This window comes from Podarcis filfolensis (assembly GCF_964270895.1).
Source record: "Podarcis filfolensis genome assembly, chromosome: 2".
In the NCBI taxonomy this organism is placed as follows: Eukaryota; Metazoa; Chordata; class Lepidosauria; order Squamata; family Lacertidae; genus Podarcis; species Podarcis filfolensis.
The window spans coordinates 108712874-108726257 of NC_139605.1; the positions used below are offsets into that span (position 1 = coordinate 108712874).

Sequence of the window (13384 nt, forward strand, 5' to 3'; positions counted from 1 at the left end):
TTGTGTGCCTCTCTAATTACATGCCACTGGATAATGAATTTTAGAAGTAAAACGGTGATCATCCCTTGCGAGAGGGATTCATTAGACACCATCTACAGACATGCCTGTATAATATGCAACTTTTTAGCACCATCAGATAACTAAACAGGTGCCATCTCCCCTACTTTTAAAATGGCCAAGTCTGCTGCTATTGAAAGATTGCCCTGAGATTTCCTGGATTTGAAGGCACAGGGGGAGGGAACAACAACACTTGACGTTCTCCTGTAATTTTGGAACCATGTTTAAAAGAACACTAGTAAACAACAGCTGAACACCCATAATTTGTTTGTTATTTTTTTATGGAGATGCAGACTTGCCTTCCTCTGTAAACAGTCTTTATAGATTCAACAGCCAGTCCAGTGGCCACAATGTCATCGGCATTATGTCTGCGTCCACTAACAATGAGCATCCCATCTATTTTTCCAACGACGAATACCAAGCTGCCCTGTATGGGGGAGAAGGGGGGAAAGGCATCAGCTAACACAATCCTTCTCCCCATGATCACCAACTGCTTCCCCTTCTGCTATTTTGTTAATTCTTTTCTTTCATGTATTTAAACCACCCTTCCTACCAGGTAGCGTACATGCATCTTACAAGAGACCACAAAAGAAAATTATGACCATTTAAATCAGACCTTTTATTATGGCAAAGGCCACAGAAATCCACAGAAATCTAAGTCTAAACTTAGGTTTCCCTCTCAACCTGTTAATTAGTGATTGAAAAACAACAACTGTGAAATATGAGAAGATACTGAAAGAAAGGAAATTTGGGTGGATGATTCTAAACTATCCATAAAAACTGGACTGTGAATCAGATAACCGGGGGGGGGGGGATAATTGTAGCATCTAAGCCACTGGGTCCTAAAGTGTGAGCTAGGGCACACTAGTATGCCACACAAGTACGTAAATTAAGCCAACATGTTGAATGGATTCACCACTCTATGCTCACGGGAAAAGGGAGACCCCATGCAACATTTTTCTCGTCTCTCTCTGCTAATACATTAGAAATAAAGGAGTAAGGCTGCACCAAGATTCCCAAATGCAGCCTGTGCTGCAGATGATAAACTTGGAGGAACTTCAGAAGCAGGTTTGCCCAGAAGCATTGCCACTGCCTAGAAACTGCAGCTCAGCCCTACTTTGGGCATAGGGAAAGGCAGGGTGCCAGGCAGTAATATCTCCTGGCTGCAGTGAGAATGCCTGTCTGTTTATTGTTCTGAAAACTAACAACTTATATATATATTGAAGGTAGGTGGATGATTAAAGTAAGAGTGAAGTGTGTCTCTAACTTTAACAATGAAGGTGCAAACACTGTATCCTAGGCACCAAAAGTTGTGAAGCAAAGTTCTAACCAATTAAGAGTTATATGCTAAATGCTTGCCTCTTTCAAAATAAGTTGCCAAATGTATATAATAGGATATATTTGTAAGAGGGGGGAAGACATCACAGGGGTATTCAGGAGGGTTTTGCTTTTGTTTTAAACACATTTCTTTGCACAGGCTCGTGTACATCCTGGCCCAATGATTGCCTGCTGTGAGATCCAATGTGGTGTAGTGGTTTAGGGTGTTGCACTAGGATGTAGGAGACCAAAGTTCCAAGTCCCCATTCAGCTTTGTAGCTCGCTGGGAGACCTTGGGCCAGTCATTGTTTCTCAGCATAATCTACTCCAAAGGGTTGTTGTTGTGAGGGTAAAATGTGAAAGGGGAGAAGGTCCCCTTAAGCTCCTAGGAGGAAAGGCAGGATATTAATGTAAATATTAATGAAAGAAGGAAAGGTGCAATCAATGCAGGTGAACGTACAGGTCCCACAAAACCTAGCAAACCAGAGCGCACAAACGGTACATCGCCCACAGGAGAGCCAGCAGAATTCATAGGGATGACCTGAAAGAAGAAAAGGAAGGACATCAGGGGACATCATTTCTGTACAGGAAGATGCGCAGTTTATTCCCATTGCAATACAGCAAGAGCCCTTTCCAGATGGAAGTAGCCCAGGAAAAAAAATCAATCCTTTCCCCTGGAACATGCTTTGCTTACATAACCCAGGCATTGACATTAATTGGAACAGAGTGCAAACCCAGAAAGCACAAAACAAGGAACGCTGACTCTCACTGACAGGCGCAAGACAGTTTTACTAGTAGGCTTAACAAGATTGGAAACCAGGGCATGATCTGCTGCTGTGATGCTGTGATGCTCAGAAGCATCTTGTTGCTCCTCTGTATTCACTGCTATCAAGGTGATGTGTGTGCCAACCTTTCCTCCCCTGAGTTACCTCAATTTATTTTGAGCACAAAAAAATTGCACTCACAAGATCTACGTTTTCAGAGGAAACTGACAAGGATTAACTTGGTGAAAATGAAGGAAGGACAATACAGCTAGCACAGCAGGGAATAACAGAATCTGTCTACAGGATAGGGAGGTTCTCTGTGTATGAAACAAGTGTGCGCAAGCTGTGCTGGAAAATAAATCACACACCCTGATCGCCTCAATGCCCTCCACAGTTCTACTCTGAATCCTACCCCTATATAACCAATAACACCCCAAATTTCTCAGCCACCATGGCAACTGGAAACTTGCTTTAAAAAAGTGTTTCTTTTAACTCCAGTCTGCAGAACTGAGTTAGTAACTTCACACTGCAGAACAAATACAAAGCCAAAGGCTTGTGCCTCTTTGCTATGCATAGGGAGTCTCATTTAAAGAGCTGTACAGATTAAGAAACACAATTGCTTTTCCACAGCCTCCCATATTCAACCTTTCAACTTCCAAAGCAAGCTGAGGGAATGCAGCCTGCCTGGATCTCTGGAAAGCCTAAAGCTCTCAAGAGAAATGAGCAGAATTATTTATTCAGATGTGGCATCTGTGATCTCCTATATTCATCATTTCCTATCATGGTGCCACAAAAACAGATTTTTAGTCTTTCAGTGGCTAATTGTAGATGGTTCAACTTTTAGTACAGATACTCCCACACAGTGCTAAATTTGAGACAGTGTTTAATTAAGCTTGTATAGTCAGCTGTTAAGAACGTATGTTCAGGGCAGAAAGTCCTCAGTTGAAGTCTCACCTCAACCATGAGCTCATGGGTGGCTTAAGGAAAGCCACTCTGTCAGCCAAAGCTCCACCACTCCTTGCAAATCTGTGATATCGGGATCATACTGACCTACCCTACTGGTCGCCATAGGGACTATTAAGAATATATGCAAAGAAGAGTTTTTAGTACAGTCGTACCTTGTTTTGTGACTGGGATCCGTTCCGGAGCCCCGGCCGCTAGCCAAAAAGGACACAGGGCAAAGTGCCACGTCTGCGCACGCGTGTGGAGCGGTTTGTGCTTCTGCGCATGCGTGAAGCGCGATTTAGCGCTTCTGCGCATGCGCAAGCAGCAAACCCGGAAGTAACCTCTTCCGGTACTTACGGGTTTGCAGCGGACGTTCACCGAAGTGGACGCTAGACGAGGCAGACGTTCACAGAGGTATTACTGTACTTGCAAGCACAATATGAATGCTTAATAAATATTATAAAAATTAAACACAGAAAGATTCCCTTTTCCTTTCCCATCCACTATCTCAAAAAAAGCAAAAAGCTGTGAAAAGCCCAAACAAACCCTCTGCTAACTCAATAAAACAGAGCACGATCCATTTAAAGTCAGAATGCAGAATTACATACCTCAAATGTGCTTTTAGTTACTCCAGTCAGCCCATAATACATCATTCCTCCTGTTCTGGAGCTAACACAGATTTCGCCAATCTCATCTGTCTTGCAGAGCTGAGGAGGTCCATCAGGCTTCACTATGCACATCATCCCTAGAACAAATCAAATGCCATTAGGGAACCTCCCGTTCAGTCTCAGAGATCAACTCCTTTGATGGAAATATAAGAGAAGAAATGGAACAGAACCAGGCTTTTGACCCAAGTACACTTTTTAAGAAGCAACTGCTATGCTTAGAGCAGCTATGGTCCTATTTTTGTCTGTCTCCTTGTTTAAGGTGTTCAAGTTATCAAACACTTAACTTTAATGGGCAAAGCCTAATCTGGACTTTTCTTTCTTTCACAGCTTGTGCTTCCAGCATGTCAATCATTAGTCATCCCAGTAAAGCTCCTTTACGTTGTATTTTTGTTGGTTTCTAACTAGCTGCAAGTTCATTTCTAAGCACAGGAGAGAATGGGATGGGAGATGGGGACTGCAGAAAATTAGATGCACAGGTATGTCAAGGGGTGATATGGGCACAGACAGCAATTTCCCTAAGATGGAATACATATTCTCAAGGTAAATGCTACCACAAAGCTAAATTGTGCTACTGAGACCTTTCCAAGCGCGTGCTTTAAAAGGTGGATTGGCCACAGGTAACGTGAGCCTTAAGAAGCAAAAGGATTAGAGGAACACAATACCCATTTTCTTTTTGAGTGGGCAGAATAAGCCCAAACAATTTGAATAACCATCAGATGAAAAGGTCTGTTAGCAGTACCCAGAGGATTTTAAGGGTGCAACAGCAAAGGATTACATAGCAGCTGAGGCTACTGCAGGAGCAAAGCAGCCTTTGTGGCAGACAACATGGCTGCCCAACTCCCATATTTATCTGAAGCATTTTTACCTTGCTCTTCAGCCAAAGAACCTCCCAACGTGCTTACATAATATCAGTAAAAATAAGGCAGCCCCTTCCTACAAATTTAAAACCTAAAGGATGCAACACGAGAGGAAAAAGTGGGGAGGAGGGAAGAGGAAAACAAACACACCCAGACACCAATTCTTAAAGCTGCTTTTTAATTCTTACAACGGCCAGCTGGATTTGAAAACAGTTCAGGGGAAAGAGGAACAAACCAACCTCTGCTGCAGCCAGAAAGGATAGCTATTGTTAGGTGATAGATGAGAGAGGGAGGAGCCCAAACAGAGAAAGTTTGAAACATTTCAGAGCATATGTACTCTCCCCTTCTACCACCATGATCCTCACCTCCTGGCATCACATGTCCAACATCCTGCACAGTGAGAGCCGAGTTCTTATCTTCTGTGTTCACACGTATGACACTATAACTCAACCCATTCATCGATAAGATGGCTCTTCCAGGCAAGGGTGCCCCAGGGACACCAGGTCTAGGAATACAAGAGGCATTAATATACTACAGCACAATATGAGGGACACTGCTGGCTTCCTACTGATCATGGCCGGGGTGGGGAACTTCACGCTTGGGTATGTATATGAATGTGGCCCTCCTGGCCTCTCTATTTGGCCCTTGACACCCTTACGAGTTCCATGTCCTTCCCAAGCACTTTTACCTGGCTGGAATGTACCCACAAACAATTATCATGCCTCTTGCTTGCCACAAGGGAGATGTGTATGCATGGGAAGGAACCTCTGACTTTCATGTGGCCGGAATGTGGCCTACTGTACAAAACAAGGGCACAGGTTCATTGTTCTGCCCATTTCCCCCTCTGGCCCTACACATCACTGTTAGGAAGGTTCCCCACAAAGGAATGGTCTCCTAGGACTGCAAAACGCTCTCCACTCCAATTTAGGGAAACTTCCGATAACTAGCTTTTTTCTAATTGCTGAATGGCAGAGAGCCCCACTAGATCTGGGTTTTCTGAAGGCACACAATGCACAATGAAACCCATGGCAACCAATCCTTAGGTATATTACTCAGTGGCGTAGCGTGGGGGGTGCAGGGGGGGCCGGCCGCACCGGGCGCAACATCTGGGGGTTAGGGCAAATCCATGGGTTAGGGGGCGCAAATCCACGGGTTAGGGGGCGCAAATCCATGGGTTAGGGGGCGCAAATTACTTGCCTTGCCCCGGGTGCTGACAACCCACGCTACGCCACTGATATCACTTGGGTCACTTCATGTAAGGATATTTTAAAAGTCCCCGTATTATCTGAAGTGATCCAGGGAGGGTGGGCAGAAGGTAGGTTTGGACCCCCATGGTAGTTCTCTAGCTGATTTGCAGTAGATTGGAAAAGGGACTCTGATGTCCTGCTGTTCAACGGCGGTAACAAGGAAAAGGCATGTTTTCCACCTTAAATTAGGCTGCTGAAACAAAACAAGCTTGGGTTAACCGAGTATGAGTGTGTGTGGGTACATGGCTGTGGTTGTTAGATCTTGGGGTTCTGGTAAAAAAAACTAAGTAGAACTGATAAGACTAAAGTCTGCCCAACACCAAACCAGGAACTTTATCCAAAGATGGGTGGTCACTGAATCCATGTACATTCAGCGGAGTGGAAACCTAGTTCTAATGGATTCTCAACCTCCTGATATATTTGAATGTGAAGAAATTTCTGTATGAACCCAATGAGAGATAGACATAATTCGTGCTTCTCGTCAACAGATAAAACGAAAGCCTTAAATGCCATTTAGAATTATTAGGTTTGCTTTCCAATAGCTACCAAAAAAAATCAATAATCCAAAAAGACTGCACAGCAATGCCTCAAGAGTATGAAATCATATTCTAGGATCAAAACTGAAACTGATCTGTGTATTTTCATATTTGAACAAAAAGAATACATATATTAGATCGTAGCGGAATAATAATAAAAAAACCTGTGAGGTTTTTTAAAAGTTATTTTATTAATACTAAAATAGTTAAGCTCTGTTATTTCTGGCACAGTGTAAGGCAAGCATTAAAGACAAATAACTGGGTGGGTGGGTGGAGAAATGTGTAATAAATTAATTACGAAAATAGTAAAATATTTAAATTAGTCGCCTTTGTTCCCCATCAGAACCGGGATAGCTATATATAGCCCCTCCAGAATTTTCACCAAGGCCAATATGTCCAAACGGATGGATGGCCATAGAGATATTACCGCCACTTGCTGTGAGAACAGAAGCAATGAATTACTCAGTGAAGAAGCTATGTACTGACTACAACTTTCGTTTCAGATGCCCCAGATAAGAAACGAGCTTGAAGTATTTGTAAATTGGTGGCATCTCTTTAAAACACACAAGAGGGTAGTTGGGAAAATCAGACATCACCTACCTCCGAATTGCCACAGTCATTGCTTCAGGAGATGTCGCGCAAGGACATATTGCCTCCGGTTTAAGCCCATGGCTCTGGAACAAGCTTAGGAAAGCATCGCAAGAGGACACAGACCCTGGAAGGCAATCATTATCATTTTAAACTGTGAACAGGGCCTGCTAAGGGAAACACAAAGGCTGCTTTAGGAAAGCCATAATATCTACAATTTATATGATGCCTAAATGTAATAATATTTCCTAAAGATTTAGTGCACTGCAGACATGTCTGAGTGCTATAATAGAGTGCCTCTTTCTAAAATCAGACTTCCTCACTTAATTACTGTGCAGTAATATAGTTCTGGAGCCCCAGGCATATTATAATTTGCGGGAGGCCTGTCTGCAGATGAAGTACACAAAAAGGCTGGATAAAAGCATATAATAATAAAACTGCAATGCCCACATTATGCTATTTATAAGGCCAGAAGAACCTCCACCTTCCTTTCAAAGCTCTCTGAGCATCCAAACCTTTTTAAGGAATTACGGGAACTGATGTTAATTCTAACTGTACAAAGAACTTCACAATAATCCCTAGGATTGTTAGAACCTCTGTGCAGACTCCTTGTGAATCTGAAAACATTTGTGAAAGAAGACAATTACAAGGTTTAAGTGCTCCCCCACCACACCCAGAAGATTAAGGCGTATCTTCCCAGTGCATTCTGCCTCCATCTGATCCAGAAGTGCTAATTGCATTCAAATTGTACTGCTTGCCAACACCATCTGGCCAGACACTCAATTAAGCCCCCAAGAGGAACAGAAGCACCCTGTTGCTCATTTCTTTCAAAGACCCTTTGCCTCATCCCCTGTGAGCAATTTAAAGATGCTCAGGTCTCCTCCTCTATGCTGCCTGTTAATGGAGGGGGTGATTTCCCCCCCCCCATGAAAAGAAATGGCTGTTGTCCTTTTTTAAAGATACAATTCTCATAGGACTTCTGCAAAGTCTTTGGCCATTTCTCTAGAGGTTGCCTTGAAGTAGACCCCCAATACCATGTCTGTCAGAATATATCCAAGTGTTTTAATTCAATTTCTTTAACTTTGCCAGTATAACTCAAGTTATTACATGCTTAGAAGTAGACAAAAGCAAGTGTTACTCTTATCTGACTACTGCCATTCCAAATTACTGCATCTAAGATGATTTAGCAAGGTGTTAAATACAGAACACCTTTACTCTTTATTATGAGTTTTGGTTTCAGTGTTGTTACCTGTCTCACATACTTAAGGCAGCATCAAGCTAGAATATCTAGGCAAAACTAAAACTGCAATTCAATTCCTCTTATAAAAGTAGCTCCAGAGTATTTGGCAACTCACTGTTCTATAAGACAGTAGTCATTTGAACTGCTTGAATGAATTGCAAAAATATAATGAATTGCTTACATAGATTGCAAAAAATACAATGAAGCAATCCTTTTATTTACCTCTATTCTACAAAATAAATTGCAACAAATGCAAACAGTACAGGGGAAAGTTATCTTGACTGACACACACACACTCTTTGTTCTCTAGTCTTCTAATTAGAAAATATAGAAGAAATAGTTATAACCAATTTCCTATTGGAGTACAATGAAATATAGGTGAAAGGTAAAGGACCCCTGAATGGTTAAGTCCAGTCAGAGGCGACTATGGGTTTGTGGCGCTTATTTCGCTTTCAGGCTGAGTGAGCCAGCGTTTGTCCACAGACAGTTTTCCGGGTTATGGTGGCCAGCATGACTAAACCGCTTTGGGTGCAACGGAACACCATGACGGAAACCAGTGCACACGGAAATGCTGTTTACCTTCCCGCTGCAGCGGTACCTATTTATCTACTTGCACTGGTGTGCTTTCGAACTGCTAGGTTGGCAGGAGCTGGGACAGAGCAACGAGAACTCACCCCGTCACGGGGATTCAAACCACCAACCTTCTGATCAGCAAGCCCAAGAAGTTCTGTGGTTTAGACCACAGCACCAAGAATTACTGAATTGCCCCCTCTCGCATAGCTCATCAGAAGATTAAGTTACATTTCCTCAAGAGGCAAAGATTTTATCCAATGCTTTGCCCCCTGTGGACCACTCACTTCCATAGTATTGCATCTGGCTGCCCATGCCATAAATGATCTTATAACATGCAGGCAAATAAGTGTATAAAGCCTTAGGCTGCAATCCCATACTTGGAACTAAATCTTACTTGCACACACTTTTCAATGCTCTACTGCCAAGTATGTGAATAAGTTATCTTCACTGAGCACAATTCTGAAGACTGTTGGAGGAAAACCTGCTAAATATGCAGGCACTACGACAGGAAAACAGGTCCACGTGGATACTCACAAGGGTTAGCACCATCTGTTACAATCAGCATCCGCAGGGAATTTAAGCTGACATCTCTTTGGTCCCGGTGAGCCATCATGGCCCAGTGCAAATCTCGACACTTCACCAAAGCTACCTTAGCTGCAACCGAGAGAAATAGAGAAAGTCAGTGCACCAAAGTGGAGGCTTACTTGTTGCTCCTTTAAGTAAAAGGCACAAAACTCTAGGCAGACTTAGGAGGTAAATCCCTTTGGTAAACAACTGCTAAGACTGCAGGGTGAGAAGATACCAGCCAATTCTCCAAGATCTCCAATGAGAAAGTAGCAGAACCATGTAGCCTAAAGTTATGTTCCCAGTAACAATCAAGAGTCACACATCCCTTTAGCAGCTTCTCTGCACCCCATTCAGCTCCATGGGCATGGGAACAGGACTGGAGACCAGATAGGGGCCAGATATGTTTTTCTATAGGTGTTTTGCATATCAATACTTCCTGCACCTAATAAATGGGGAGAGTGTCAGTTTGCATATCTTGGTACAGAAAGTATTGAGCGGATGTGTAGAAATCTTTCCTATTCTATTTAATTCAAGAGTAGCTTTTCTGTGTGAAAGAAAGGTTCGTGATGTTGGGTTATTTCTTCAGAGAAGCTGACTACAGCTGGCTTAAACTGTTATCTTTTTCTGTCAAGATCATGCTGACTATAATAATAGGCCAGAAGGAGCCTGGGTTTCTCTTTCTCTCTCTTTTCCTTCTGGTGTGATGTTCTGCACATAGTATGCTTAGTGTTAAGGTTTAGACTTATTGTAAGTTATTGTAAGTTTAAATTAAGTCTGCTGCAACTGGATTTCTTATGGACAGTGCCAATTCTGAATGTATTAATGTATTAGATTTGTGACCATTATGCTCATTTGCATTCAGTAGCAGTAAAACTCTGCTGGATGACATACAATTGCCTCCTGTCTATATTTAGGGAATCCTGAAACGTGTTTTAAGTTTTTACTCTGCTAACTATACATTGTTCTGCTCTGGATCATATCGAGTAGAATTTCATGAGAAGTCAGCTGTGCAACGGCCTTTCAATGCCCACCTTTGTGAGTGTGAACCCTCTGTACCCAGGAAAGAGGACAGGTTTTCATCACTGAGTAGGGCACACTGACGGTGTGCAGCTTGTTCATTACACTCTGAAAGACAGAAAGAGCCGGTTTTACACATGCACACACAGAGAATAACCCAGGCGCAAATCAAATAAAAACAAACCACCGGCAAAAATGTGTGGTTTCCATGCACATAACCACAATGAATCCAATCCAATAAATCTAAGTGAAAACGCTAATTCATAGGATTTTAAGATAATGCTGACATGTTACACTTCACATTCCAGTGGGGTTGCAGTCATACCATTCTTCAGTGGTCCTTCCACCTTTAAAACTAAGCCGAGCCATGGCGCATGATGAATTTTTTTGTAGGGGAACAGTTAGGGCTAGAGGTGCCAGCTTGCAAGGGTGAGGGTGATATGGGCATGAGCATCGCGTTTCCCTCCCTAAGCCGGGCAGAAGCTTCCCAGGCTTTGGGAAGGAGGTTCCAGGGAGAGCATTTAGGGGACTAGACTAGTCCCCCTAGTCCAATAACTGCATGCCTCTGTAGCCTACGAAAAGAAGTCACAGTAAAGTTTCTGCAGACTCACCGTTAGCATGCTATGCCACAAGCCTGCATCTTTCTTGAAATCCAGGACGTTCACTATGGTTTCACCTGCAACAGAAATGTTAACACTTAACTTGTCTGAAATTTGGCTTCCCGAGGTGCAACTTTCTATTCTGCTAAACAAACACAAAGCCTACTCCAGGGTTCAATGAATAATCATATTGTACTGGCCACTTCTCAGACTTGCCATGAAAAACCAAAATCTCTCCCCTCAGATGCTTACAACAAACTTCTTAACAGGAAAATAAATCTCCTTCGTTGATAATGCCAAGCATTTCTCTAACAAGTAATGTACCAACAAAACTTTCTACACACAGTTAAGCAGATTTGTATTGATAAAGGGGGCGGGGGATGGAACACTATTTTAATTGTTTTATTCTATTTTATTTTATTGCAGTGGTGATTGGTATTGGCTGCTTCAAGAGTCCAACAGGGCAGATTAAGATGCCTGTAAATAAACTGCTATGAATGCTCTGTTTTGGTTTAACTGAAGGCCCATCTATTCCAGGATCCTGTTCTCACAGTGGCCAACCAGAAGACTGCAGAAAGCCTGGAAGTAAGACCTGAGCACAACAACACTCTCCCCGCTTGTGATTACCAAACAAGTGGCATTCAGAGGAAAGCTGAAGAAAGGCCACTGATGATGTGTACTGAACATTTAGGGAAGCTAAGAAAATGCCTGGTGAAAGGAATGTTACTGATTTTTTAAAAATAAAAATAAATCGCAACATGCTTCTCCTTTGCATGTAAAAGCTACTAGGGATCAGTTTACAAAGTCAAGCTGCTCCTTGCAATAATTTCATAGAATCAAAGAATTGAAGATTTCGAAGGGACCATGTGGGTTATCTAGTTCAACCCCCTGCAATGCAGGAATCTTTTGCCCAATGTGAGACGCAAACCCACGACCCTGAGATTAAGGGTCCCATGCTCTACCAGCTGATATATGTGGGTCTATTGTTGTAAAGTGGCCTAGAATATTCAATGCAGAGTGGCACATAAATGCTTTAATACAATGATTAAAATTTAAGAAACTATATGATTTTGTACAGAGAAACACATCAGTGAACCAAACTGTATACAGTGGTACCTCTGGTTGCGAACGGGATCTGTTCCGGAGCCCCGTTCACAACATGAGCAAAACACAACCCGCGTCTGCGCATGCCATGATTCGCGGCTTCTGCACATGTGTGACGTTATTTTGAGCGTCTGCGCATGTGTGAGTGGCGAAACCCGGAAGTAACCCTTTCCGGTACTTCTGGGTCGTCGCGGGACGCAACCTGAAAAGACGTAACTTGAACCAAACGTAACAAGAGGCATGACTGTATACAGGAGATAGCAGCTATCTCTCTATGAAATAACACCATTAGCTTGCGAGACATACATACAAGTCTCTCTCAAGTGTGGCTGGGCAATGAAACCTATATCACACTGAAGCGTTTGGCAGTGTGAACTGGTGCTCTGTTTGCAAACAATCACTTTGATTTAATGGGTGTAGCGCATAACTCCTAAAGACTAGCACTGGGCTGGGTTCACAGTCCTCTGGAGAGAGATGTCCACTAGGACATGACCCCCTGTGCTCATAACGCAGCCAGGCAGGACAGCACTCACCTTCAGAGTAGTTGCAGGCCTGAGACAAAGCCTGGCAGTGAGCCAGCATAGCAATTCGTGACACGGTCACACCCATCACACTCCCCTCCTTGCTGGTCTTGTACTGAGAAAAGCGCACAAATATCAACAATTCAGGGATCAAAGTGCTGTTATATTTGCCTTAACCATTCACAAAGCTGAAGGAAGAGAGCCCTTTACTCTTTCCCATGTATATGCGTGTGTGTTTGCATGCAAGGCAGAATATGGGTATGCATAAGCGAGCAAAATTGAGTAGAATGAGAAAAAAGAAATACAATCCTGAATTTGTTGCCAGGGTTTCCCAAACTTGGGTCCCCAGCTGTTTTTGGACTACAATTCCCATTATCCCTAGTTAGCAGGACCAGTGGTCAGGGATGATGGATAATGGGAACTGTAATCTGGAAAACAGCTAGAGACCCAAGTTTGAAAAGCCCCGCTCTACCTATGCTATTCCTGTGTGTTCTGTCTCTCTCTCTCTCTCTCTCTCTCTCTCTCCCCCTCTCAAAATAAAGTGTGAACAGACTCACCAACAAAGGCAACAGACCATTTGAAATGAGGTTTAGAACTCCCAAAGTATTCCCATAAACCAGGGATAGGGAACCTGTGGCCCTAAAGAAGTAGCTGGGACTCCAACTCCCATTAACCCCAGTTAGCATGACCAATACTCAGGGATGATGGGAAATGTAGTCCAACATCTGGAAGACTACAGATCACCCATCCCACCACAAACTCTTATGACAGAAGCTTCTGCTAC

General features: G+C 43.0%; 1 protein-coding gene across 5 annotated transcripts in view; it reads right to left on the reverse strand.

The window, feature by feature from the left end:
- Positions 1-13384, reverse strand: part of DIP2B (disco interacting protein 2 homolog B) — a 181406-nt gene that overhangs the window by 25052 nt on the left and 142970 nt on the right. For all 5 annotated transcript variants that reach the window (XM_083598561.1, XM_083598564.1, XM_083598565.1 and 2 more), the window contains 9 exons: positions 12613-12715; positions 10988-11052; positions 10391-10484; positions 9327-9446; positions 6992-7106; positions 4974-5113; positions 3692-3828; positions 1835-1915; positions 357-484 (listed from right to left, as the gene is read on the reverse strand). In XM_083598561.1, the coding sequence (XP_083454687.1) occupies positions 357-484; positions 1835-1915; positions 3692-3828; positions 4974-5113; positions 6992-7106; positions 9327-9446; positions 10391-10484; positions 10988-11052; positions 12613-12715 (983 nt within the window). The remainder of the gene's footprint in view (positions 1-356; positions 485-1834; positions 1916-3691; positions 3829-4973; positions 5114-6991; positions 7107-9326; positions 9447-10390; positions 10485-10987; positions 11053-12612; positions 12716-13384) is intronic.